Source organism: Pongo pygmaeus, chromosome 5 (assembly GCF_028885625.2).
Source record: "Pongo pygmaeus isolate AG05252 chromosome 5, NHGRI_mPonPyg2-v2.0_pri, whole genome shotgun sequence".
NCBI classification, from domain to species: domain Eukaryota; kingdom Metazoa; phylum Chordata; class Mammalia; order Primates; family Hominidae; genus Pongo; species Pongo pygmaeus.
This window is the reverse complement of record NC_072378.2, coordinates 2,523,030-2,550,550: the sequence shown is the minus strand read 5'-3', so window position 1 is coordinate 2,550,550 and position 27,521 is coordinate 2,523,030. Positions and strand designations below refer to the sequence as shown.

The 27,521-nt window shown below is 43.7% G+C and overlaps 1 protein-coding gene across 2 annotated transcripts in view; it reads left to right on the top strand.

Moving 5' to 3' along the window:
- The window catches only part of MYLK4 (myosin light chain kinase family member 4), a 108,121-nt gene extending 80,948 nt beyond the window's left edge, over nucleotides 1-27,173 (top strand). For both annotated transcript variants that reach the window (XM_054491536.2, XM_054491537.2), the window contains exons 4-13: nucleotides 1,817-1,922; nucleotides 5,200-5,293; nucleotides 5,371-5,480; nucleotides 7,613-7,754; nucleotides 10,500-10,570; nucleotides 11,385-11,513; nucleotides 12,419-12,571; nucleotides 15,656-15,734; nucleotides 19,438-19,510; nucleotides 22,883-27,173. In XM_054491536.2, the coding sequence (XP_054347511.1) occupies nucleotides 1,817-1,922; nucleotides 5,200-5,293; nucleotides 5,371-5,480; nucleotides 7,613-7,754; nucleotides 10,500-10,570; nucleotides 11,385-11,513; nucleotides 12,419-12,571; nucleotides 15,656-15,734; nucleotides 19,438-19,485 (932 nt within the window). In that variant the 3' untranslated portion in view covers nucleotides 19,486-19,510; nucleotides 22,883-27,173. The remainder of the gene's footprint in view (nucleotides 1-1,816; nucleotides 1,923-5,199; nucleotides 5,294-5,370; nucleotides 5,481-7,612; nucleotides 7,755-10,499; nucleotides 10,571-11,384; nucleotides 11,514-12,418; nucleotides 12,572-15,655; nucleotides 15,735-19,437; nucleotides 19,511-22,882) is intronic.
- Nucleotides 27,174-27,521: the final 348 nt, after the last annotated feature.

Genomic DNA, 27,521 nt, shown 5'->3' with positions numbered 1-27,521 from the left:
GGAAAGGAAGTGAAAAAATGAAGATTAAATTAGTTAGGTATTCATAAAATGACGGCTTTTGTTAAGTGCCAGTGGAATAACTTGGGGTCACGATTTGGCCAGTGGTGAGATTCCCTGGGACCCTGGTTATCTACACCCATGGACTCGATGGGGAGCATGCTGCTCCATTTCCTCTCCAAGCACCGAAATGGTCACCTCTATCACGGAGCTCATGTCCTCGTCACCAAAACACTGTTTTAAGAAAGCCTTCGTTCTAAGAATTTTCACCATCTGAATGTTTTCCTCTTGAAACTTTGAGAGCTGCAACTAGACTTTACTTTCCAGGTGTGTCAGCAGCATAAAGGCCATTTCTACCCCCACGAATCCCTGGAAGTTCAGCAGTAGGATCCATTTTCTGGAATGCCGGCCAGACAGAGTGCCCAGGCAGCAGTAAGCGTGGAGTGACAGAGGAGCGCCTCGTCAATGAGGACAGCAAAAAGCACAGAGTAGATGTAGTGGGCACAGGGGACGAACACACGTGTCAGAAGACACAGGCAGCCAGGCAAGCTGAGGAGCTCCCAGGGCTGACTCCAGGAGCCTGCTGGGATGAAGACCTCCTGAGGGCAAGATGGCCTGACCCCAATGGGTAGGAAATGGCTTTTGTATGGGCCTTTTAAGGCTTTTTAACCTTTTCCAGCAAGCATTGCAGACTAAATTTCATTTAGTCTAACAGCCTGCAGGAGATATAATGCCATTTCGATGCCGCTTGTGTATTTAACTCCCTCTTTTTATTAATCTGAAACAGTGAATGTTATCAAGATGCTTCTCTGGTGACTGCAGTTTTCAGCATATTTAGGCTGTGAGAAGTGATGTCCATATCAAATCAGATTCCCAGAGATTTATATTATCTGAATTTTTAAAAATATTAACACTTGGCAGAGTGTCTGGAACAAGGTAAATGCTCAAGAAACATATGTCAAATAAATGTAGAGTGTTTCGAAAGCAAAGCTGTTATTTACTTACCTCCCTTTGTATTCTTATTGTATGCATGCAGTCGCTGCTTAGTAAATGAATTAGCGAAGAATGAGCAGGTTCATGGCAAGCCAATTTCAACAGCAGTAGTCATGGAAAGGTAAAAGAATACTGGGAAGAATATCCCTGAGTAATTCTGTATGTTAGACCTGGTGCTGATGCGGACCAGCGTTTAAACACTTAAGGTGGAAGGGGAGAAAGTGGGAGAAATTTGATCTCTGTCGAATACACACTTACCTGGTTTTATTGGGTGTTTTATTTCCAGCCAGCCAGGAAAAATTCATCTTTGTGCCTTAAATGTGTCTTAAATAAAGTCTAAGACATTTTGGAAAGTAATATATAATATCAAGCCTTTCAATAACATGAAGAAATGTTTCATTTTTCTCTTTTGTCTCTGATTTAATTAAAATAATGGATTATATCAGTAATGCATTTTAAAAATGAATCAAACAATTTCTCATGTTTGAATTTGAATGGTCTCAGGCTTGGGAGTATTACCTGTTTGGACTGTGTTGGGTTGGAAATTTTCAACTATCTTGACATTTCTGAAAGTGATCCTGAAGATGGTATGGACAACCATTGAGCCGCCCTGACACTCTTTCTCGGAGGTGTCAGGATCACCTTTATGAGTCACAGCTCATAATCTCAAGTGGAAATCTGTATCCCTGGATCATTAGGAATCAAACAGATGGCTCCTTGTATTTTATTATTAAATGAGCACATTTTTACTATGAGGCCCAGGCTTGCCGCCTTAACGAGGTCAGACTGCTTGACAGATGGCCCTTCTGTTTCTCTCACCTTCTAGTTGACATCCCGGCTCCTCCGGCCCCATTTGATCATCGTATTGTGACAGCCAAGCAAGGAGCGGTCAACAGCTTCTATACTGTGAGCAAGACAGAAATCCTAGGAGGGTGAGTAAGGCTGAATGTTAACATTCTCTCAACAAAAGAAGAGAGCGTGCAAATGGCTTCGTAAATGTCTGCCTGTCTTGACCTGAGAACTAGAAACGTTAGAAACAAACATTTTAAGAAACTGTAACCATTTCTGAAAATTGTCACTGATGCCAGAAAGGTTAATGTGGTGACTAAACTCCACGTTTATTATCTGCTTTACTTCCCATGTTGTAATGTCTAAAAGAAAGAAAAACCCATTGTGAGTCATCAGAAGGTTGACCAGCTGTCCAAAGCCATAGTGCAGCCTGCAGGAGACAGAACATAGAAATGAGTCAACAGCATGTAGTTCTTATGGCCTGTGTTAGGTCTTTCTGTCATTGCTCCTGGTTTTTCATTTATGTTGTTACTATATTAATTACTATTATCCATTTCAACTGATTACTTTGCTAAGCAAATAACTTATTTTAGGGACATTTAAATGTACATTCTCCCTAAAGAAGGAAGATTAAAGGCCTTGCGCGGTGGCTTATGCCTGTAATCACAACACTTTGGGAAACTGAGGCGGGCAGATCACTTGAGGTCAGGAGTTCAAGACCATCCTGGCCAACATGGTGAAACCCTGTCTCTATTAAAAATACAAAAATTAGCTGGGCGTGGTGGCGCATGCCTATAATCCCAGCTACTCGGGAGGCTGAGGCAGCAGAATCGCTTGAACCAGGGAGTTGGAGGTTGCAGTGAGCCGAGATCGGGCCCCTACACTCCAGCCTGGTGACAGAGTGAGACTCTGTCTCAAAAAAAAAAGAAAAGAAAAGAAAAAAACCAGAAGGAAAATTAATGTCCATCAGGGACCAGCTTCATGCTGGGGGTGGGGAGAGGGTGTTCTTTCTTCTTTTACTTCTTTCACAACCCCCCTATGATGTCTTGTAACTCAAAGTCTAAATTATAACGTTTGCTGCCATCGGCATGTCTGTGTAAAATAGGAAGAGAAAAGCAGAACATCTGCACGTATACATACAAAATGTACTCACCAACACAAGGAAAGCAGGCATCGCTACTGCAGTTCAGGCGTCTGCAAGTGGTCTTCAGGGAGTCATTGATATTTGTGAAGTCCCTTCCTCCTCTTCCCACTCCGTATTTCTTTGCCCTGTGCTGAATGGAACCACCTGGACTTTCCCTTCCTGATGTGGCTGATCTCATAGAATGCCCCATGAGACTGCGGGGATGGGCTGAGGGAGAAACAGGAATTCCACAGCATGAACTGGCTCCATGGAAGCCTGAGGTATTTGGGCCTTCAGGGACATCAGTGGCAAGCCAGTAACTATTTCTCTAACCGAGAATAGTTATTTGCAGAAGAAGCTTTGAAAGAATTCCCAGGGTTTGTGCTGTTTTTCTGGTCAAGGTTTGTCAATTGCTCTTTTGAAACTTCCTTTCTGTCTGTTGGGGCACCATGGGATCTTCTCTTTGGTACTGCAGTCTAGACCAGCTGCCCGTCGGCTCTCGTGATGGGCTTCACCAAAACTGGCAGCCGTAATTCACTCAGCAAGTAAGTTAGAGGAGCATGATCAAATGTGCGTGGATGCCTTCAAAATGCAGACATCACCAAGTGCTGCACCTCCTTTTAAGTGGTAGGAGGTTCAAGATGTAGCAACTTATCTTTTACTTTTGGCAGAAATATTGCAACATGCCAAGGATCACTGGATCCCAAAAAACCTGCCCACAGGGGCAGGCCCCTGAATTTTCCTGGGAGTTCGTCTCCTGCCCTGTGGCCTTGAGGGTATCCATCATCCCTGCTTGCCATGTTCAGTGAGCATGAGGTTATCACGGTGTTGAACCAGCATGAATCCTGGGAGTTGGCCTCAACCTTCAGGGCCCTTGCAGAGTAAATCAGGGGAAACAGCCAGAGGGTTGAGAGAGCCGGGAAGTCAGACAGTGATGGGCATCACTGCTGGGTCAGGAGGTTCTGGGGCCATTGCTAGTGAAGGGAAAAAAAAACCATTTCCATAACAACCACTTAAGAGGTGGCTGGGGCTGCGTCCATGTGTTCCCATAGAGACTCCATCTGGAACAGAGGTTGGAATTGAAGTCACGCTGTGGCTATGTTTACGGTAATCCTGTGTCATTCTCCAAGATTCATCTGCCTCTGTGCTGGGTGTGCAGCCCCACAGTGGGATGCAGCAGCCGCCAGTGCCCCTGCATCTGCCCAGCGTTGCCATGACTTTCATTGTTGAAGTCCGTCGAAGTCCTCTGCCTTGTCATAGGGCTTGCCTCGGGTTCACTGTGTTGCTAGGGAAGCTGTTCCTCACTCTCTACTGTGACATCCACCACTGCAGAGCAGGGACACATGTTCTAGCTTATTTTACTAAATAAGAAATCAAACTAAGCAAATTAGATTTAAAACTGCTCACAAATGTGCACATCTGTATGTGATTACGTAGGTAAGAAGCTGTCTTATGTTTATATTCAAGCTCATAGGTGACTTGGCAATATGCAGTCTTGACTATATGGATGTATATGCAGTACTGTTACATATGCAGTTTCCAAAAATAATTTTATATATCTGAAGGTGGGCTCTCTTGTTCGTCTGCTGACAAAGCCCAGCTCATAACGTTCATATGTATTCAGAAAGATCCTGCATTGTCTGCAAAGGTGGTTCTCAAATGTTAGGGTGCATATGAATCACCCAAGAAATGTGCTGAAATGTAGATTCTGGGGCCTACCCCCGGATTCTTGCCTCAGGAGGTCTGGGGTGGGGCCCAGAATCCTGGATTCTTTTTTTTTTTCTTTTTCTTTTTTTTCGAGGTGGAGTCTTGCACTGTCGCCCAGGCTGGAGTGCAATAGTGCAATCTCGGCTCACTGCAACCTCCGCCCCCTGGGTTCATGCCATTCTCCTGCCTCAGCCTCCCAAGTAGCTGGGATTACAGGCACATGCCACCACATCTGGCTAATTTTTTGTATTTGTATTTTTAGCAGAGATGGGGTTTCACTATGTTGGCCAGACTGGTCTTGAACTCCTGACCTCGTGATCCTCCCGCCTTGGCCTCCCAAAGTGCTGGGATTACAGGTGTGAGCCACTGTACCTGGCCAAAACCCGATTTCTTAACAGCTCCCAGGTGATTCTGATGCAAGTGACCCACAGACCACACCTTGACAAATACTGCTCTAGAAGTTTACGAAAGAACTCCTCATAGGGCTGCTCATCCAGACTCAGCAGGAGAAATACTGGGGCCACTGTGCACTGTCCACTTGGCAGCTGACCACAGGGCCTCATGCTACGCCGCTTCCTCTTTTTTGGCAGAGGGCGTTTCGGCCAGGTTCACAAGTGTGAGGAGACGGCCACAGGTCTGAAGCTGGCAGCCAAAATCATCAAGACCAGAGGCATGAAGGACAAGGTACAGCCTGTGGGAGGTGGTCCCCTCCCTCCCTGCCCCGTCTTAACCACACTAATGCACTGTTTCCCGCTTCTCAGGAGGAGGTGAAGAACGAGATCAGTGTCATGAACCAGCTGGACCACGCGAACCTCATCCAGCTGTACGATGCCTTCGAGTCTAAGAACGACATTGTCCTGGTCATGGAGTAGTACGTATCTCCTCCGCCCCCTGCCTGACCGCCCCAACGGCACTCACCACCATACTGTACCTCAGTAGCTCCATCCTGCTGTAGTGGGACCAGAACCAAGCTCGCCCCCGCAGACTCTGATTCACGCGATCACACAATCACATCAGTTCCAGAAGGGAAACACTTGGGGTTACACATCTCCATATGGGACTTTATTGCTAAGAAGTAGTGGGACCAAGTAGATCTAGCTCTGTATCTACGCTGTTTGTCAAAAATCAAGCTTAAATATTAGCCAGGGCAACCTGGAGAAAAGTGGTTTTTGAGCTACATCTTCCTTTCACCATATTCACTAATACAAAGTTCATGTCAAAAACTGTTGATGATTAGGGCTGAGAAGCTTCCATTTAAACTCACCTTTATAAAAACATAGGGACTGGTTAGTTAGAAACCGAGTACGGTCATTACTTGGTATCTGAGAGGGATTGGTCCCAGGATCCCCGCAAATACCAAAACTGGAGGACACTCAATTTCCTGATATAAAATGTCATAGTCTTTTGCATATAACCTATGCCCATCCCCCCGAGTACTTTAAATAATCTCTAGACTACTTACAATACTTGATAAACTGTAAATGCCACATATACAGTTGTTATACTGTATTTTTTAAAAATTTGTATTATTTTTGTTGTTGTATTGTCCATTTTTATTGTTTTTTGGTCAAACATTTTGGTTTACGATTGTTTGAACCTGTGGAAACAGAACCCACGAATAGGGAGGGCCGACTGCAATTCCAACACTGAATCGATATTGTGATTCCATTTTGTTTTTCATTCCGCAATAAGGCATTTTGAATAAAAAGTATAGTATCGTGGTCCTCCCTTATCCACACTTTTACTTTCCATGGTCTCAGTTACCCAAGGCCCCAAAATATTAAGTGGAAAATTCCAGAAGTAAACAATCAACAGGTTTTAAATTGCACACTGTTCTGAGTAGCCTGATGAAATCTCCCACCGTCCTGCTCGGTCCCACCCAGGACGTGAATCATCCCTTTGTCCAGCGTCTCCACCACTCTCTGCGGTTAGTCACTTAGTAGCCGACTGGGTCATCAGATCGACTGTGGAGGCATCGCAGTGCTTGTGTTCACGGAACTCTCATTTTACTTCATAATGACCCCAAAACACAAGAGTAGTGCAGCTGGCATGTTGTTATAATTGTTCTATTTTACCCTTAGTTATTGTTGTTAATCCCTTACTGTGCTTAATTTATGAATTAAACTGTATCGGAGTTATGTATCTATAGGAAATAACATAGTATATACAGGGTTCAGTACTATCCACAGTTTCAGGCATCCATGGAAGGTCTTGGAAGGTGTCCCCGAGAATAAGGGAAATTACTGTGTCTAGCACCAGCCACATAGAAGCACTTTATCCCTGAATTCAGTCTGGAGACTTAGAGGGCTAAGACCCAGACTACCTTCAGTCAGGGCTTGGAGTTCCCCTCCCGGAGTTCTTAGGGTCCTCTTTCTCTTCAACATCTTTAGAACATGATACATGTGGGCTCACCCCAGAGCTGAAGACACTGGATAAAGGGGCTTTGAGGGCCGGTGCAGTGGCTCACACCTGTAATCCCAGCACTTTGGGAGGCCGAGGCTGGTGGATCACTTGAGGTCAGGAGTTCGAAACAAGCCTGGCCAACACGGTGAAACCCAATCTCTACTAAAAATACAAAAATTAGCCGGGCATGTTGGCGCGTGCCTCTAATCTCAGCTACTTGGGAGACCGAGGCATGAGAATCGCTTGAATCTGGGAGGTGGAGCTTGCAGTGAGCCAAGATCCCGCCACTGCACTCCAGCCTGAGCGACAGAGCGAGACTCCGTCTCAAAACACACACACACACACACACACACACACACACACACACACACAAAAGGTGGGGGGTTGGCTTGAGGATTTCCATTTATGAGATTAAAGGTATGTAAAATACAGGCCTTCAAGATAAGAATCATCTAAGTAAGATAGCAAAGAAGGCAGAGAAATAACTGCACATACACCTTTCAAAAGAGGTAGCAGAACTTGCACGCCAGGTCACTACAAGAAAGGTACATGGTGGTTAGGAAATCGGGACCGAGGGCTTCGCTCCTCTTCCCTCTGCAGTGTGGATGGTGGAGAGCTGTTTGACCGCATCATTGATGAGAACTACAATTTGACGGAGCTTGATACCATCCTGTTCATGAAGCAGATATGTGAGGGGATAAGGCACATGCATCAGATGTACATTCTCCACTTGGACCTGAAGGTAAGGGTGTTTTGTATCCTGTGAGACGTAAGCCCTTCCCAGCCCTTGCTCAGTGGGCCCTGTCTGCTATTATATGCCAGCTGGGGAAATTGGTACAGTCATTTCAGAAATGAATAAACATCTGAATTGTTACCCTCATCTCCTTATTCTCAGCTTCTGTCACTCCCTGATATTTGCACATTCCATCTTCAGGGGCTAATATTCAGATTCTTGTAACTTGCCTGCATTAAGGAAATCTATATGGCAATGGTTTCCCTAAAAGTTTAGAATTAAAACAGTCACCACCACCACCGCCACGGTGGTATCCATGTGGTATCCCTCTCATCAGGACAAGTAGGTGAGAGGATTTTAGCTAACTCAGAATTCCCTAAGTAGTAGTCAACCTTTCCAGGTCTCCAAGAATCGCTGGCAGCTCCTCGAGTCACTCAGGAAGCTCCGGACTTTGGGACTTGTTTTTCTGTGGGTTTGCTGCCCCATGGAATAGAATCCTATGGAGAATGGAGCAGAGGGCAGTCGGAAGGACGGGGCCAAAGTGCTAAGGAGCAGAGAGGGTGGGGCGGGCACCCCACTGCCAATGGTGGAAAGCACGCAGAAGCCAAGCCGCCTTTCTTTCTCCTCCTGTTGATTGCTCTTTCCCTCTTTACCTCTCTCATTATGTCTCATTATGAAGTTCCTAGAATCGGACTCTACGTAGTCTTAGTTACAACCAATAAAAGACCTAGGCCCAGCAACCCTGATCAAGTCCCATATTGGGACTAAGTACCATAAAGTACATCTTGTGTGGCTTGGTCATTTTCTCATTTTCCTGTTTGCACAGCGTGACAGTAAGATAAAATATACATTCTATATAACATCCCATCTATTGCATTCACTAGGGATTGCAGAGCTAAATAAATTTAGCCTCCTGAAACAGGTTTCCATGGGCCTCTCTTCCTATAACTTGGCTTCCCTCACTGTCTTGATTTATGTGCCTTGCCTTTTCCATTCACTTTTGAGCAGGAGGAGAGCAGGAGGAAGTGGTTTATAAAATGACAAAGTCAGAGGTTAAAAATCATTAGCAAAACCCTCGCTATGAGCTGAGTTTGATAATGCATGCTTTCATGGAGCATTTTCATTGAATGTAGATATTCTGCAGATATCCCTACAGGGATTTGATTGGCAACTGGAACTAGGAGCAAACCTATTGTAAGTCGAATGACTCCATATGAGGCTTCATAACATTGATTGAGGACGTGCAGTGGGCAATTTTAGTTATGGCTTGGATGCAAAGATCATCATAAAGGTGACAGCTGGATGGGTCCTTAAGGAACTGCTTTTCTGAAAGCTCCTTGGAAGGAAAAGGGCCAAAAAATATTAAGAGTGATAGTCACTATGTGGGGGGAGATTATAGGTGGCTTACAAACAATCTGTTTTATATTTTTCTGTTTTGCAAATTTTATCCAATGAACATTCTTTAATTTTATCATCATAAAAAGGCTAACTTTTTGAAATGGCCTCAAAACGGTTTCTCTATATCCTGCAAACTTTTTGATGCCACAGTACTCCTTCACAATTGGACAGCTTTATACATGATCCATTAGTTATTTAAGCATGAAACCAAATGTTTCACATGGCACCCCCTTCTCTATAATGACTTTTACTCACAAACATCTGTTTTAGAGATAGTTTAGAAAAGGGCTTCCAAAGATATTCTACCCAACCAAATCTACTATTGAGTATTGATAAGGAGACATTATGTCATTTCATAATGTGTTTCTGAATTTCTGATCTCATAGGAACCTCTTCTCCACCCAGACAGGTTGGGGAGGGGGAGCCTGATCCCACTAAAGGCTGAGGAATGGGATCCTGGGCATTCGGCTTCTGGGCTGGTGCTCTCCAGCTCGTAAAGAATTGGGACTTAGGGTTCTTAACTCTTTGAAAACTTTTTTTCTCTTTTATAAATGACCTTGACTTTAAATCAAATCCCTTACTTTCCCAAGACCTCTGTTTTTCTACCCCAATAAACATTAGGTGCACTTGTAAGACCTTCTGTGAACACTGACCAGCTGCACTACAACCTATTTTCTCCCCCTGCACCCCAAGACTGTCAGGTCAGCAGGCTAAGGTCTTACCAGGGCCTAGCTCCAAAGGAACACGTAGTCAGGAGTTTTAGGCATTGAGACCAAACTCAGCAAAACTTCAGAACTGCTGAGACTGAAGAACAACTGGAGAGAAAAGCCCTCCTCTGCCGTGCGACTTTCCCATAGGCGTTGAGCAAAGGGAAGCTCTGGAGGCCGGAACATTCACATGACAGTGTATGTTCAGTGTGGCTGTTTGAATGGAGCAAGTCAATTCCCTTGGAACTCACAAATCTTGGGAAAAATATTTCTCCAAGAAGGGGAAATTCATACTGAATAATTTAGAGGGGCAGATGTCAGGTCTGAGCGGGCCTCCACAGCGCATTTGGGAAGGACTGAAGCAATCTCCTCTTCTTGCTCCCCTCGAGGCCTCTGCCTGAACTCAGGCATTATGGTGAACTGTGAAGCCGTGCAGAGGACAGGCTGGATAATGCAGGGTTGGCAGGATACCCGCAACCTCATCCACCACATAATTAAAGGAGAAAGTACCCACACGGACAAGCCCGCCCCGAAGTGAAAGGCCTGATATGTTTTTTCTGAGCATCGTTGTATTTTTAGTTGTGGTTCAAGGACAATTTGAGTGAATGATGGTTGTTTTCATTGCTAATGTGTCTCTTTCTCCTGGCAGCCTGAGAATATCCTGTGTGTGAATCGGGATGCTAAGCAAATAAAAATTATTGATTTTGGATTGGCCAGAAGGTATGTCTATTTGGACATAGGTGTATGAATGGAGCTAGGGGACATGATGGGTGCCCGTCCTTTGCAAACATATATCTGATCTGCCCTTTGGTTTCATGATCTCATTTATAATTAATTTAACAAAAATTATGTTTGGCCTTAACTTGCTAAATTTGAGACTTGAGTGTTTAGAAGTTTCTATAATGCATGCAGTAAAAAGTATAAAAAATTAAAACCTAATACAGTGAAGTTTATTAAATTAGAAGCCATTAATTTAGCATTTTCAAGAGTTTGTCCCCTCTTTCATATTTGTTCCATCTGTACAGAGAAGATTTACTTTAAAAATATTAACAACGTAAACAAGTTTGCAAAGGGTTCTGGCACATATAAGATTCTTCAGGGAACAAAGAGTTTACGTGGGCACATTAACAATTCAGCACATTAACGACACGTATAAAATGGATGTTGTAAATTATTGCAGTACTGTGTTTATTCATTAATACAGGCTTATTCAAGTCATCTCCATGTCAATGACTATATCAGTTTTCCTCTCGTCATCTTCTGTAATTCACATGTTCTAATTATTCACAGCAGCTTCTCCTGCAACTGGTTCAGCTTATTAAGGTTTCCTAGTATGAATTTTGACTTTTAAATTTTCTGGGCCCTCTTTACAAGTTTTTGACCCTCTTGCTTAATTGTCTGATTTCCTTTAATGTTTATTTATTTGAAGTTTGCTGTATGGCTGAAGTTATTTTGTCTCATAGACTGCATCATTTCAGTGTTCATGATTTTTGATTGACACTGCCATCCTTCCACTTTGTCTCTTAAATTGCAGATACAAACCCAGAGAGAAGCTGAAGGTGAACTTTGGAACCCCAGAATTTCTCGCCCCTGAAGTTGTGAATTACGATTTTGTTTCCTTTCCCACTGACATGTGGAGTGTGGGGGTCATCGCCTACATGCTGTGAGCAGCTCTCCTCTGTCTCTGACCCTTCTCCAACTCCATGCATATTTTCTGAGGTTTTGCCATTTTAAATAAAAGCCCCAATTGTGGTATTTAAAAAATAAATAACACTGTCCCATCCGCAGTTGCCTTCTAGGTTTTGTTGACTCCTGTGGGTGAAAGGAGTGCATTCTTTCCCTGCACATCATTTGGAAAAGTAAATGTGTGTCCTCTTCATTAATCACTTTAACTCCTAGGACACAACCTGAAAGCCAAAAATTAATTTAAAAAGCTCACATGGCCTAGCGCGATGGCTCAAGCCTGTAATCCCAGCACTTTGGGAGGCTGAGGTGGGCGGATCATGAGGTCAAGAGATTGAGACCATCCTGGCCAACATGGTGAAACCCCATGTCTACTAAAAGTACAAAAATCAGCCGCGCATGGTGGCATGCACCTGTAATCCCAGCTACTCAGGAGGCTGCAGGAGAATCGCTTCCAGGAGGTGGAGGTTGCAGTGAGACGAGATCATGCCATTGCACTCCAGCCTGGCGACAGAGCGAGACTCCGTCTCAAAAAAAAAAAAAAAACTGATCTCCTAAATGACTCAGGCTAGCCTCACCCCTCAGAGGTGACATGCCTGGCGTTTGCCATCTGAGCATGTAGTAGCACTTTGTGAGCTATAAAGTGCTTTAAAAAGGAAGCTGATATTCATATTCATACTCTGTTATTGCTGAAGTTGTTCAATTAGGAGTTGGGTGGGGGTGGCAAGCATTTTCTTGATTGCAATAATATATTATAAAATTGTGCTTCGGGATTAGGTTATTTTCCTTCTCTCACCTTTAAATGGCAGAACTAGAAAAGCAATCTGTATGGAAAGGGGTTGAGGCTGTTTAAAAAATACTCATTCTGGACCCTGTGTCCTCCAGACTTAGCGGTTTGTCCCCTTTTCTGGGTGACAATGATGCTGAGACGCTGAACAACATCCTGGCCTGCAGGTGGGACTTAGAGGATGAAGAATTTCAGGACATCTCGGAGGAGGCCAAGGAGTTCATCTCCAAGCTTCTGATTAAGGAGAAGAGGTAATGCAAGTTCGTCCTGTGCTCTGGGTGCAGTAGGGATGATAAGGAAGCAGGGCATACCACCAGGGCTGTTCGAATTTATTCCCTTACTAACATCTGTGATGCTTTTGCAGTCATAGACAGAATGAGGTTTGATCCTCTTGACCCAATCTACTGAGATCTGGGACTGCTTTGGTCATGAAGCTACACAAACCTTTCTCTTCCTACCATTTATCATGCAGCCATACCAGCCATGGACTCCTGCTGGGCCTCAGTTGACTCACTGTCAAAATGAAAGGCTTGGGAGAAGTATTTCTAGGATTCCTTTCACCTCTACAAAGCTGTATATGGTTCCGTGTAGCTAAATCTTTAACTACCATTTCATTTGAAAACCTACTATGGGCCAGATCACGCCAAGTGCTTTGTGGACATTATCTCTTTTAACCACCACCCCTGCCCCCAACTCCATGAGGCAGAAATCGGGTAGAAGATCCCACGTGGTTTGCCCATGATCATACCGCCGGTAATTGGCAGAACGGAGGCTCAAACAAATAGTTCTCCTTCCCCCACGACCACACACTTGGCTGTTATTTATTACATGGTCCTCTATTTTCTGTTATGCTAAAACCACATGAATTCAAAATTCAGTGGATGGAAAAGAGTGACATTGAAGTATGGGGATTTGCATTTTAGAATCCTAGAGGGAGAAGGGCATTGTGATTAACCCATCAAACACGCTGTTTCAGATGGCTTTATACCTGAGCCATATAATGATTGAAGCAGTTAAGATTTTCAGGGCCAATAGCACTTGCCTTATCGTTTTATTACCTTTATGGCTTTGAAGTCACTAATACACATGGCCATGGATCAGCAGGTAGAAGGGTGTCACAGGGAGTGGGGAAACAGTGTGGGCAGTGGGTCTGGCACACAGCTTGGCGGGAGATGCTTTCATTCCAGTGTTGATCACCTACTGTGTGACAGGAAATGTGTCATGTGCTAAGAATAGATGTGCAAATCCAGTCCCTGCCTATAGTAACTCACCATCTAATAAAAGGGATAGGTATTTTTAAAAAAATGTAATAAAATGTGGTTAACACAAAGATAAGGCCATCCCTAGAGGATGAAGAGAACCTAGCCAGGCTAGGGGTATCAGTCCGACAGGAGGGACAATTCACAAATAGTGGATTAATAATAATAATAACCTTGGCTGTTATTGCGCCTTGATGGAAAGGCACAATAACAGCCAAGGTTATTATTATTAGCACATTACCCTACCGAAGGCAGTGAACAGATGGAAACTGTCAACGCTTTCAAATCTTTGGAGGACGAGAAATCCACATTTACTGTGAACCTGTTTTACATGTGTACTTTTGTGTGTTATCTTATTCGGCTTCTGGATAATCCTGTGGTCTGTGGAGACCATCATTTTACAGATCGGGAAACTGAGGCTGAGAGCAGTGCTGCAGTCACACGGCCAGCTCAGAGCAGATGCAGAGGTGTGCCCAGTGGGCTCCAGTGCCGCTCACTCCTTCAGTCTGAGGGCTTCATGAATGCCCAAGGAGCATCAGATACCCATTTGGGCCGATGGCAACTGGCTTAGAATTCCAGTCAATGCTTGGATGAAACTAAAGCCAAAAGCCAAACACCACTATCACAGAATAAATTTCTGGGGTACAAAAATAAACTTGAAATGTTATTAAGTTTAATTACTAGTACAATGTTATTGTTAACTTTTTAATAGCCAGATTTAAGAAGTTCGACACTAGAGTGCAGAATCATCATTTTTCACGTTGGTCAGCCATTGGAATGCTCTAGAGGTCCAGTACTGAAAATTTATGACACTAAGCAGAACCACACTTCCAAATGAGGTTGGTGGAGGTCAAGAGGTTTTTAAAAATTACCTCTGCCTGTTTTTGGCACTATAATGGTGATGCTGTCACCAAGTTCATTGACTGTAATAGAAACTTACCTCCTCTTCAAATCTTATACTTAAATATTTTGGTATCTGATGAAGCGATTGCATTGAAGCAATCCTACAAACTGAAGCTTCATTACTGCTTGAAACTACCTCTGACTTCAGATTGTTACATTCACTTACAGGTTTTTGTTTGTTTGTTTGTTTGTTTGTTTGTTTTTTTGAGACGGAATCTCGCACTGTCACCTAGGGTGGTGTGCAATGGCACGATCTTGGCTCACTGCAACCTCCGCCTCCTGGGTTCATGTGATTCTCCTGCCTCAGCCTCCTGAGTAGCTGGGATTACAGGTGTGCCCCACCACACCCAGCTAATTTTTTGTATTTTTAGTATAGACTGGGTTTCACTATGTTGGCCAGACTGATCTTGAACTCCTGACTTCATGATCTGCCCGCCTCGGCCTCCCAAAGTGCTGGGATTACAGGCATGAGCCATCACACCTGGCCTACAGTTTTTATTTTGAAAGGTTATTTGTTTTAATGTGATAAATGTTAGCACAACAGACAAATTTATAGAATTTAGAATTCGAATATAGTAAATCTATATTATTCTTCCTCATATTATTTCCCAAAATCGTATAAACCTTTGCTAGCTCCAAAAGGATATTGTTTCTTTGTAAAAGTATCTAATGGCCCCTCTCTTAATAATTACATTGACTCTATTTCCCTACCTATTTAACTCAAAACTTCTCAATTCAAAAGTTAGTAATATTTATTATTCAAAAGTTTTAATACACAAATTGCTTTGGCAATCATCAAGAATCATTGTAGCATTTTGTTCTTACAATAATAAATATATATTTATTTTTCAACTGACTGATAGGAATCCACTTTACTAAGCTCAGATGTTATACTACAGTAATGGTTACTTGTATTTGAAAGTAAATGTTCAGTTATTAACAAGAATTTTTATTATTTGCCTTGTTCGTCTTTACTAATGTTATCCTGATTGGAATCGATAGTCACCTATGCCATCATTGATAGCACACAATTCAAGAGAAGGCAGAATTGACCATGAGTTTGACATTTGGCCATCTGGTCTCCCGAAGGCAGAGGCTGGAGCTGAGATTGAACAGCAGATACGGGCCTTCTTCGGTGTGTTTCTACTAATCACCTTTTGAATTTCCTTCTAGTTGGCGAATAAGTGCAAGTGAAGCTCTCAAGCACCCCTGGTTGTCAGACCACAAGCTCCACTCCAGACTCAATGCCCAGGTGACCATGGCTTCTTGTTCTTCCTCTTTTTCTCCTGTCTGCCTGTCTTTTGAAGATCGGATGCTAGAGTCATCTTAACCTTAAATAAGATGCTTTCTCATTCCTTTTCTAACAGACTGCAAATCTTGTGCGGGTATTAAATTACTTAAAATGCTTTTTAAAAAAAATTTTTTTTTGAGGCAGAATTTCACTCTCGTCGTCCAAACTAGAGTGCAATGGCACGATCTCAGCTCACTGCAACCTCCACCTCCCTGGTTCAAGTGATTCTCCTGCCTCAGTCTCACAAGTAGCTGGGATTACAGGCGTGTGCCACCATGCCTGGCTAATTTTGTAGTTTTAGTAGAGACAGAGTTTCACCATGTTGGTCAGGCTGGTCTCAAACCCCTGACCTCGTGATCCACCCACGCTGGCCTCCCATAGTGCTGGGATTACAGGCCTGAGCCACTGCACCCGGCCTTAAAATGCTTTTTTGAGCAGTTTACATTTTAAAAATAATGTATTTGTTGTTTAATAGAGTATTTTCAGCATAACTGTTTATTATTAAATTATTGTATCCATTATAAAATGAATTACTTCATCGTCTTATGTGCACATACATACACACATATAACCTATAAACATATAAAGTTCTGGAGAATATATAGTAATGTTCATTCAGGAGAAATATGCCTCCTTAAAACAGAATTCAGAATTCTGAATTCTGTGCTCGCCTGGCTTGATCTGCTCTGGGCACCAAATCTTATCTCTAATACTCAGCTTAGTCCAGATATCTATACAAGTCTATGTGTAGGAGACTCTTAGACTACAGACTGAGTATTGTGAATAACCTAGCCCACTCTCTGTAATAACTTCTTACAATGAAATCTTCATCTACTCTCATTGCCTTAATTACCAGATGTTTATATTCCGACTTTCTCATCTGTCTCTTTGGCACAGATATCTTTCCTAAGCTGCAGATCTGTATGTCCATCTGTGTACTAGATGTTTCCACCAGGATCTTCCCATCCCTAAACTAATCTCATCTCCCTGTCCCTTGCCTCACCATCAGTGATCCTCCTAGGGAAGGATGCCCGTGGAGCGGCCCCAGCCAGCCCCTGTGCTGCTTCTTTGTTTCCTTCCTCTCCCTCGAGCCCCCATCTCATGTTTAATTTACCTCCGTGTTCTGTACATGATATCCCCTAATTACCTCTGGAAGCTGTCTGTTTCTTTCCATTCCCATGGTTACCGTGGCCTGGGACATGCCTCCCCTGAGTGACTGCAGCCTCCTAACTGGCTTCTCTGCCTCCTTCATGTTGTCTCCATCCAAATAATTGTGGATTATATAATTAACACAGAAACAGATATGTAATGCCCAAGTAACTTTACTGAACATCTAGGATGTTCAACTGGCAAGATGCATATACAGGCAAGACGCCATGCCAACCTTTGGGCCCACCAGGGACCTGTCTGATGTGCCCATCAGTTAGGGTGGCTGGTGCCCTGCCCTGGTATAGCATGGGTTTGATACGTTTTTGTTTCTTCCACCTTTGCTCCTCATCCTCTCCATTTCCTGAGGTTTTGGAATGGAACTTTTTCACTGACCAACAAACCTTGGAATGACTATGCCTTAGGTACTCACTTTTTCCACATCCAGTTTTTATTGAAATTAACTTAACTTCTAAATTCAGCATCGGCACTAAGTTTTATTTGTGTCTGAATATACCTTTCTTTGATAATTGGTACTGATGTCAAGTAAAAATAGACTTATTACCTAGTGGGTACCTCACGCAGACTACATAAACTGCTTATTAGGGTTACTAACCTATTTTGAGCCAGTTTTCCACCAATGTATTTTTATCCAAGCTTATTGGTGTCCGAATCCACCTTGACGGGGCAGGGTAGTATAGAAGCCACAGCAGAAAATTAATGACATTGTACAGTTTAAAAAGTGTTTAAGAATATTTTTTAAACCATATAACAACAAGTAAAATCACCTTTTGTATCCATCCATCTGCTGGTACCTGAGGTGAATAGATAGTTCAAGAGTGATGATGGGTTTTTTTTATGAAAAATAAATTCCGTTTTATAAATCTAGTTATTACAGTTATAATTATACAGTATTGTGGAGGCACTCTTCTAACTGCTTTACAAAAAATAACTCACTGACTCCTCGTAGCAACCCTCAAAACGGGCACATTAGTGTCTGTAGCTGAGAACACTCAGGACAGGGCTGAGCTCTGCAGTCCGGGCAGAGCCTCACTGCTCTGCTCTCCTGCCGGTGATGGGCTGCTGGGTACAGGGGACCTGAGCGATGCTTCCAGAGCCTTTCTTGTACCATACAGTTTTAGTGTTACTGAAAGTCAATATTCAAACTTAGTATATCTTACTTTTCAAGGAAATATTGAGACTAAAGTTTTCCAGAAGGCTAATTTTTAGAATAATATTGGTTTCACAAAATCAGAATTTACCTTTAAGTTGAAAATTTAATTCTGATCCAAAACTGTTTACCATTTCAACCTAAATTCTATTTTTAAGTCTTTCATATATTTTTATTTGTCTCTTTTGCTTCAAGCTTAAAAGCACTTACTATTTTGTAACCACTTGAGTAGCATATAGACTGTCACTAAATTTAAGAAGGATTTTTTTTCTTAGAAGTTAACATCCGAGAGTTCTCTGCCCTCTGTATTATGCTCAAGGTGACATGCGATGGCTTGCAGCCTTTCTTACATCCCCAACTATCTGTGCGTAACCTGTTTCCATCAGAAGCAGCTCTCAGCTGGGGTGGGGCAAAGCACTCCCAAACTGGGGAATCTACTAGAACTCAGTACCTACTGCAGAATTAGCCAGGGTTCTGGGGCCAGAGGAAGGAACACAACACAAATTTGACATGGTTTCTTTCCTCCAGAACTAAGAAGCCTCTGACCCTTCCTTCCCATTCTCAGAGTTGTGACCTTGGCTCATGCCCTCTCAGTGAACTAATAAAACAGCCCATGAGCTGATATCCAATCTCTACTCACCCTCTTCCCTAATCTATCAAATCATTAGTTCCTTAATTACAGCTCAGACCTTGACTGAAAAAATCTTCACGCGTTCCCCGTTGTCCACACCAGACCCAACCCGGTTGCAGTCAGGGCCTGCTCCAAGACGCCCCCAGCTCTTATTTTGAGCCTCGTCTTCACTGCTGCCTCTAGAGCAGCCCACAAGTCAGTACTTGTCTAAGGCCTGTATTAAATGCCCCAGCTTTTCTCAATTCTCGAACTGGAGACTCTTTCTCTGTCTTCTTGAATCTCTTTGTGGAATTCACATTACCGTTGTCTACTCAATTTGAAAACTTTTGGAAGAAGCCATTTCTGTGTCTGACTCATCTTTGCAATCATCGTAGCCCCAGTATTGCAAGTGATAGAGCATTCTTGTGCTATATACTTGTGAGTTTTGGCAAAACATACCTGAGTGTGATGAGGTGCTGAGCTGTTTGGTCCTGACTCTAAATGAGAAGGAAGGGTCGTGTGACAGGGGCCTCAGGGGAGAGTGGACTCTGAGATGGACTCTGAGGTTGGCTGGTGTGTCTGCCAGGGGGTTGTCAGGAATGTAGACTTCAAGAACCTCTCTTGAAGAGCACCTTGTACTCAGTAGCAAGTGATTGTCTTTTCATATGTGCTTATAAGTCAGGGCCTGAAGGAAACAGTCCTAATCCTTCCCATATGCCTTCTGCTTTCCCTAGAAGAAGAAGAAGAATCGTGGCTCTGATGCCCAGGACTTTGTGACCAAATAGTCCACAGGAGGCACCCATTTGGAAGGTTAGTCTTGGGTCTGCTGAAGAGGTGTCTGTGAAGGCCTTAAGAGACAGGAATAAGAAAGAATTTGCTCACAGACTATGCGGGAAGAAGAGGAGCATTTTGGCTGGCATGGAGGGCCCTGAAATCAGACTGCTGTGTTTGTACCCTGGCTCTGCTCTTTCTTACTGGAGGAAGCTCAGTGCCTGACTTGCGGGTTGGGGAGAGTCTCACTTCCTAAGCTTGTTGAGTGGCTCCCATGAGATCATCCAAGCAAAGCCCTGAGACCAGAGCCTGGTGCATGGGAGGGATCAATAACCAGCTCAGGGGGTGCTGGTAACCATCTAGGGGTAGTTCTTACGACAATGTGTGAGAACAGAGGAAGTGACACCCTTGTCTGTACAGATGGGGAAATTGAGTCTCAGAGACTCAGAGACTAAATAACACCCCCACGGCCATGCAGCTTGTAAAGGGTGGAATGTGGTTCCCTCAGGTGTTTCTGAAGCTGAAGCCCACGTTTTTTAATCCCCTGAGCTGCTTCCTGATCTTGGCCTGCTCTATGAGCCCAAAGAATACCACTTCCTACACACCCAGACACCTGCGGACCTCCACCTAGCTCAGGTGTTTTTGGAATTATTGAGAGATGGGTTTACACATGAATACCTTCTTTGATATCAATAATCTAGCCCAATGTAGCCCTAAAGGAGAAGACTAAGAGGCACATGTACTTATGAAGGACTCTAAGAAAACCCAATGTTCATGTCCTTGCCGGGGGCCTAGACCCCGCAGCGAGTCAGCTCCCTAATCTTGGGCGGGGAGTCCACAGCCATTTTCACAGCTCCATGCATGTAACTGCACAGGGTTGATGACTTGTGAGTGAGTTCTTGCTGCTCACTGTTTTTTGTTTGTTTGTTTGTTTGTTTTTTGAGATAGAGTCTTGCTCTGTCACCCAGGCTGGAGTGCAATGGTGCGATCTTGGCTTACTGCAACCCCCACCTCCCAGGTTCAAGCAATTCTCCTGCCTCAGCATCCTGAGTAGCTGGGATTACAGGCACCTGCCACCACGCCTGGCTAAGTTTTGTATTTTTAGTAGAGACAGGGTTTCACCATGTTAGCCAGGCTAGTCTCAAACTCCTGACCTTAGGTGATCCGCCCGCCTCAGCCTCCCAAAGTGCTGGGATTACAGGTGTGAGCCACCGGGCCCGGCCTGGTCTTAATCCTTTCTTCTGATAGATATGTTTCTGGGCCTGAGGTTTTTGCATGTCTTTTTGATTGTACATATTATTGTAAGCTGCCTTGAATTTTTTGTAGAATAAGATGGGGTAGAAATGAATCAGTACCTCATAGTAAAGGCCACACATCAGTGCTAGGAAAACACTTGGCCTTCGGAGGAAGGGACGCTTACATATGCCCTGTCACTTATTTAGAAATCCACAAAAGGTGAACAGGAAGGCTTGTGCATTCTATTTACAAAGACCATTCTTCTTTGTCAAAAACAGCAAGGACATGAAAGTCTCGATAAGGTAGGAGAGAGTTGTTTCTTGTGAGGACAACCTGGAGAAAGAAAGGACCCTCGTGCCCCCAGGCCTAGGTTATGGCACTCAGCGAGGTGCCCCAGCCCTGCCCCGTGAGTGCCTGGATCCGCAGACAACCAGGCTGTGTCCACTCCTTCTCTCCCCCGCCTTCACCCTCTCCCCCAGAAGCAGTTTTGTCCCTAGCGACCACAAACCCCGAGGGTTTGCCACAAACCACCTTCCCACCATGAGGACTGGAGCCACTTTGGAGGCCTGGTGGGAATGAATTCACTGGGTGACAGGGTTGCATTCCAAGGCGGGCCTGCTGCCAGGGTCCTGCGGGGGAAGAATGAGGAGGAAATGGTGGTGGGAGGGGGTAGAGTCCTTCCACACAGACATGGGTGCCTCGAACCCAATGTGATGGAAGACAACAGCAGCCTACGAAGTGATGGCTGTGCAGAGGATGAAGACAGCAGCATTTGGGCTGGCCACGCTGGGGCAGCTGGACACAGCCTCTGCTGGAACTGCTTGAGGAGGGCTGCTGACAGCCATGGAGCTGGCTGCCTTCCTCTCCTGCACTCTTCAGCCCCATTTGGCCTCAGAAATTCACCTGAGTCACGCCACAGGCCAAGGAAGAATCATTTCAGATACACACAATCTGGATGCTTCCTAGTTTGCTTTCTGGTTTTTTGTTTTTTTTTGTTTTTTTTTTTTAATTAGAGACAGGGTCTTGCTGTATTACCCAGGCTGGAGTGCAGTGTCGTCAGCATAGCTCACTGCAGCCTCAAACTCCTGAACTCAAGTGATCCTCCTACCTCAGCCTCCTGAGTAGCTGGGAGAAAAGGCATTCACCACCACGCCTGGCTAATTTTTAAATTTTTTGTAGAGGTGGGGTCTCACTATGTTGCCCAGGCTGGCCTTGAGCTCCTGAGCTCAAGTGATCCTCCTGCCTCTGCCTCCCAAAGCACTGAGATTACAGGAATAAGCCACCATGCTCCGCCTACTTTCTTACTTAAAAAAATAAATAAATAAAACTTAATGTAAGATTTTAACTCTGGGAGCAGCCTCATTTGAGAAGTTAGAAAAAAAAAGATTATTCTTCACGATAATATTCCCTGCCAGGATGAGATGGGTTTATGGCAGGATGTATTATGACGGAAACCAAATTTGAGATAATATTGATTTTAAAAATCTGGTGGTTGAAGATTATTCCTGTGGAAAAAGAAAGAGTTCCAGGCCGATAAATAAGGCATAATTCACAATGTCAACTGAGGCATATACATCTCCTGCAATTTGTTAGATGAAACATTCCCAAAATCAACCTGGTGGCATTTTGTTTCTGGTTACCTCTGTCGTATCTTTTGCCAACTTATGGGATATAAATTTAGGGTACTCTTCAGATCCACAGGAATGATGGCAGGTAGCCGTGTGTGGGCCCCAGGTCAGACGTGGTTGTAAAGCACATGGAAACGTCCCCACACCTGAGGCCACATTCTCACTTTGATGCTGGGATCAAGCTGACCAGATGGACGGAGTGGCTGTACTTCAGATGAAACAAAGAGGCCTTGTCCTTCAATATTGCAAATAGTACTAAAATATCTTGCACAAATGTACCCATGTAACAAACCTGCACATGTACCCCTTTGAACCTAAAATAAAAGTTGGAAAGAAAAAAAAATATCTTGCACAAACTGAAAAATAAAAAGCCCAACTCTGCTAAGTGGTGGAATCCATCAAGAGGCTTCTTTTTTTTTCCTGCTCATATACACACATACGTTATTAAAAAAAATCATGTGTGGTTTTCCTAAGGGGCACAACCAACTAATTATAATTTTAAAAGCCCTGCTGAATTAACAAGATTCATATTTTGTTTGCTTTGCAGGAAAACTGCTGTGGTTGCTGCTGCTTCGAGAAAATTTTTTGAAAAATCAGCAGTTCTGATGCCTTGACCCCTATGATGACTGGTAGTCTTAGCTGGGGGAGCCCTTGACCCTGAATGTGAACTTGAACTGGAGTGCCTCTGCTGCGCTCAGAGAACACCCAGCGCTGCAGTCTGGTCTCAGGGTGCAAACACATCCCTGCACCCAGTGGTAGTGACATTGGGAAGATGTTTCCCTGCCATCTTGAGATTTTTTACTTTTAAAAAAAATTTTTTTGATCTTAGTCACTGGGGCAGGGGGTGCATTATGTCTGCTATTTCTCAAATGACTACAGCCATGACACTTAAAATTTATTGGAGATTTTAAAATGGAGGATGCATTTAGAGGGAGAAAGCTACTTCCAGCCATTAGACTATGCCTTTGGAAGGGGCAATTAGATGGCCAGAAAAAATTCTTATTCCCATGCACCCTTGAAGACTTAGTTTCTCAGACTCTGTCATTTTGATTTGGTCTGTGGTCACGTGACTACAATGGATAAATAATTTGTTTGCTGGAACAGAAGCCGTCTTTGAATTCTCCAACAACAGGCATCAGCCACTGTGTTTTTCATTTATTCTGAATTGTTCCTAGCGTGCATTTTCTTCCATGTATTCTGTTTTTCACATCTACACTCCCCGCACCCTTCTGACTGACAGTTCATCCCCACAAAACACATTGGTTTTGAGAGGTGATGCAAAAAGTATCTGTTTATGGTTGGTCTTTGAAATTCCCACCTTTGGAATAATGTCAACAGTCACAAGAGGTTTCCTCAAGCCCCAGTTGTCAACGAAAAGAGATGGATCTGCACCTCCTGGAGCAAGATAGCACTGAGATTTCAACGTTGAAGTGACTTGGGAAATAACATTCAAGCTTCTGGGTAAACACAAACAAACACTGGCAAAGACCAAGTGCAGTCTCTCGCCTGTGCTGTCTCACGGGACTCAATGGTGGTGAAGAAATTTCAATCGGACACCAGAGGTGAGGGCAACTCTGCAAGCTCACCTGCTGGACGTGAGAATGTTGGAATGTTCCAGTTGGAAGGTTCCTATGCCCAGCCCGTGTGCCATTTCATGGCAGATATGTAAGAAAGGAAATGGCCCTACTGTAGACAGCTTATGGGGCCCAGAAAGGCACTGGGCTTTAAAGAGCGAAACGAGTGTGTCATTTCCACATGAAGGAGAGGCAAGGAAAAGCCCCACAAAATTCCCGTTACCCACTCAACTCCAAGCTCACCAACCAGCTTCATGAGCTTTCCTCACATTTTCCATTTCCAAATAACTGTTGTGTTGAATCAGCTGTGTTAATGCCTTTATTCTTTGTTTTGTTTTGTTTTGTTTTGTTTTAGACGGTGTCTCACTCTGTCACGAGGCTGGAGTGCAGTGGCGCCATCTCGGCTCACTGCAACCTCCGCCTCCCGGGTTCAGGTGACTCTCCTGCAGCCTCCCGAGTAGCTGGGATTACAGGCGCATGCCACCATGCGTGGCTGATTTTTGTATTTTTAGTAGAGATGGGGTTTCACCGTGTTGGCCAGGATGGTCTCAATTACTGTTGTCACAATAGCAATGAAAGGTATAAGAATTACTTGGTGGCCTCATCAGGGATGGCAATTTCACTTTGCATCAGCTTTCCCCCATTATCTCTCAGATCCACTTAAGGAATCCTTACAGCTTACAGCATGCCATGAATGTGTGCAACATCCTTATTCTCATCTTTAAGGTGAGGAGGAAGTAGAGATAGAAGGAAATATGTGATTTGGTGAAGGCCACGTGCAAACTTTGTGGTCGTGTTAGTTATAAAACTGACTCTTTTCCAGCCTTCGCTCTTACATTATGATGCATTTCTTTTTCTCCTTTGGCCTTGCATTTATCCAAGGTTGGTTTCTTATGTTCCTGTTATGTGACTATGCTTCAAATGTTTAATTTAGTTTGCTTAAAACACGCACACACACACACACACACACACACACAAAACCCTGTGACTGGAGTGTTATATTACTATGCTATCTTTAGCTGATGAGATTCATTGAGCCTGGAAAAATACAAGCCAGTGCATGCATTAATACTTAGTTAGACCACAGAGAGCTGGCATTCACTCAAATGCTAAACAGGACACGAGGGTCTGATTTGAAGCCCCTCGTGGAAGGGCGTTTTCTGTCCTGTGGTGTGCATTCTCTACCAAATCGAGCATGAGATCTTTTGCACGATGTGCAATTTGCATCCACCTTCCCTTCTGACTCACGTTGGCAGATATACTGTCCCCAGACCCTGCCACACATGGAAGAGACAGCTCAGGCCAAATACAGGCATGATTTCTTTGCCAAGTTAATCCACTGATGACCCTGCAGTGAGTGGGTGTGATTTTTGTTTTGTTTTGAGGTTTAGAAAGGAGACTCTACTTTGAAAATGGATCTTGTTTGATTCTGTAGTTAAATTTCCACATTTGGAATGGGAAGGCATCTCCATGCCAGCAGGATGCCTTTTATATGAGTGCTGAGGGTAGTTTGCATTGCAGAGTTCATGATTACAGTCTAGAGTTACTTGAAATGGGAGATTATCAGTCTAGTGTTCATCCCACCCCTGCTCCATGTCCTTGTGTGGCTGCTCCAGCAAGAGCCGGTAACTAGGTAGATTGCTGGTCTCATGGGGAAAGGGAGCTTTGCAAAGCCGAGGAATCAAGCCAGATGCAAGCATGGACTCAGAAAAGCTGAGTCTGGCTAGACCAGGGCTATGAAGATCAATTTTTCCAACAGGTCATTAGGATTTGGGAGGCTGTATTTCTCCTCCACCCTCTTAATGGATGCTATGGCTTTGCTCACTCACTAGGCAGTTCCCACTTTCTTTAGCAAATGGAGGAAATTAAGCACCGATGTAGCATTTCCCACTACCTGGAGAGAAATAAACCTCACAAGTTATTAAGGAGAAGGCATGCCACATTGGTAATTTGGAAGACACCAACACTTACCCAGAATCTGTTGCTATTTAAAAGTCAGGGAGAGGAGGGCACATGTCCCCATTTGCTACATTACAAACTTTGGATGAGACTCTCATCTGAACTAACTTGGGGAAACAATTTCTGGGTTGAAGCTGGTAACGCTCATGTCTGTTGAGTGTCATAAGTTTGTTTTCGGTTATTTCCTCTAACTTGATATTAATTTGCTTTCTTTCCTCAAAAATGTAAGTAGGCATGTTGCCATTGTTGTGGCTTGCTTTGATGTATGCTTGGAAAGATGTGTGAATACTTAATTTTTATCCATTTTATGGAAATTAGCTTAGCAATTTTTTTCTCTTTTGAGAATCAAAATATGGATTTCATATTAGGAACAGAATCTGCTCTTTATTTCATTCCTTTTTTGTCCCTTCTGCTTCCTCTGCCTCTCCCCCAGCCACGCGGCACGGGTGCCAGCGTGCATGCGTGTGCTGGGTTAGTTTGTGCTGGGGGCCAAATGACAGAACCCCGGTTGAAAATCCACTTGTGAAAGCACAAGTGAGAGGCAGCATCAGGCCCCTGGAGGGCTGTGGTCCTCGGACTCGGTTCTTTCCTGTCTCCTGGCCGTCCTGTCATCCCTGTGTGCTGCAGCATCACCACGGCCCACTTCTCAATATCCACAAAGCTTCGCCTTTGCTTTTGCACTCTCTTTTACATTTTTTTACTTCTTTCCTTTTTCTTAAGTTAGAGTCCAAGTTTGTCTTCTTATCCATCACTATGCTCCCTGAAAGTCTTTTTGAGATTAAGAAATTTTCTTACCAGGAGGCAGCTTTCCATCTGTCCTAAAGGGAAGTGGGTGCTGGATTTATTAGATATTGGGTTCCTGGATTAAGATGACTTCCTCACATAGCTTGGAGTCTGCAGTTTCTCAGTTAGAAGTGTTCTATATTTCTTTTTGCTCTATTTTAGTGCGCTGTGCTTTGTATAAGTGGTCTTTCTGTGGGCAGTTACACCTTCCATGAAGGCTTATAACTCAACCACTACTACCCGTTCAGAAGAGCAGACAGCATCTGCTGTGTGAGCATTCATATGTTAACTAATGTGTATTTTGCTGTCCTCTCAGCTGATAGATGTCAGTGAGTCTTTCTGACTAGGTTTATCGGTGTTGAGAAGAAATAAAAAAAAGGATTCATAATGTGGTGATTGTGTCTATCATGTATATTTTAATTTCTGAACGTACTTTCATTTAGCTGTTTTTCTTTGCTTTCTAAAGATGTATAACAATCATGTATATGTATTGTATTGAAGAATAAACATGGACCTTATTTATCTTTTGATTAATGGGCTCAATCATTCAAAGATATTGCATTAGTCCGTTCTCGTATTGCTATGAAGAACTACCTGAGATTGGGTAATTTATGAAGAAAAGAGGTTTAATTGGCTCATGGTTCTGCCAGCTGTACAGGCTTCTGCTTCTGAGGAGGCCTCAGGAAACTTACAACTCCATAGGAGAAGGTGAAGGGGAAGCAGGCACGGTCTTCACATGGCCAGAGCAGGAGAGAGAGAGAGAGAGAGAGAGAGAGAGACCAAAGGGGGAGGTGCTACACGCTTTCAAACCACCAGATTTCGTGAGAACTCACTATCACAAGAACAGTAAGGGGGAAATCCACCCCCATG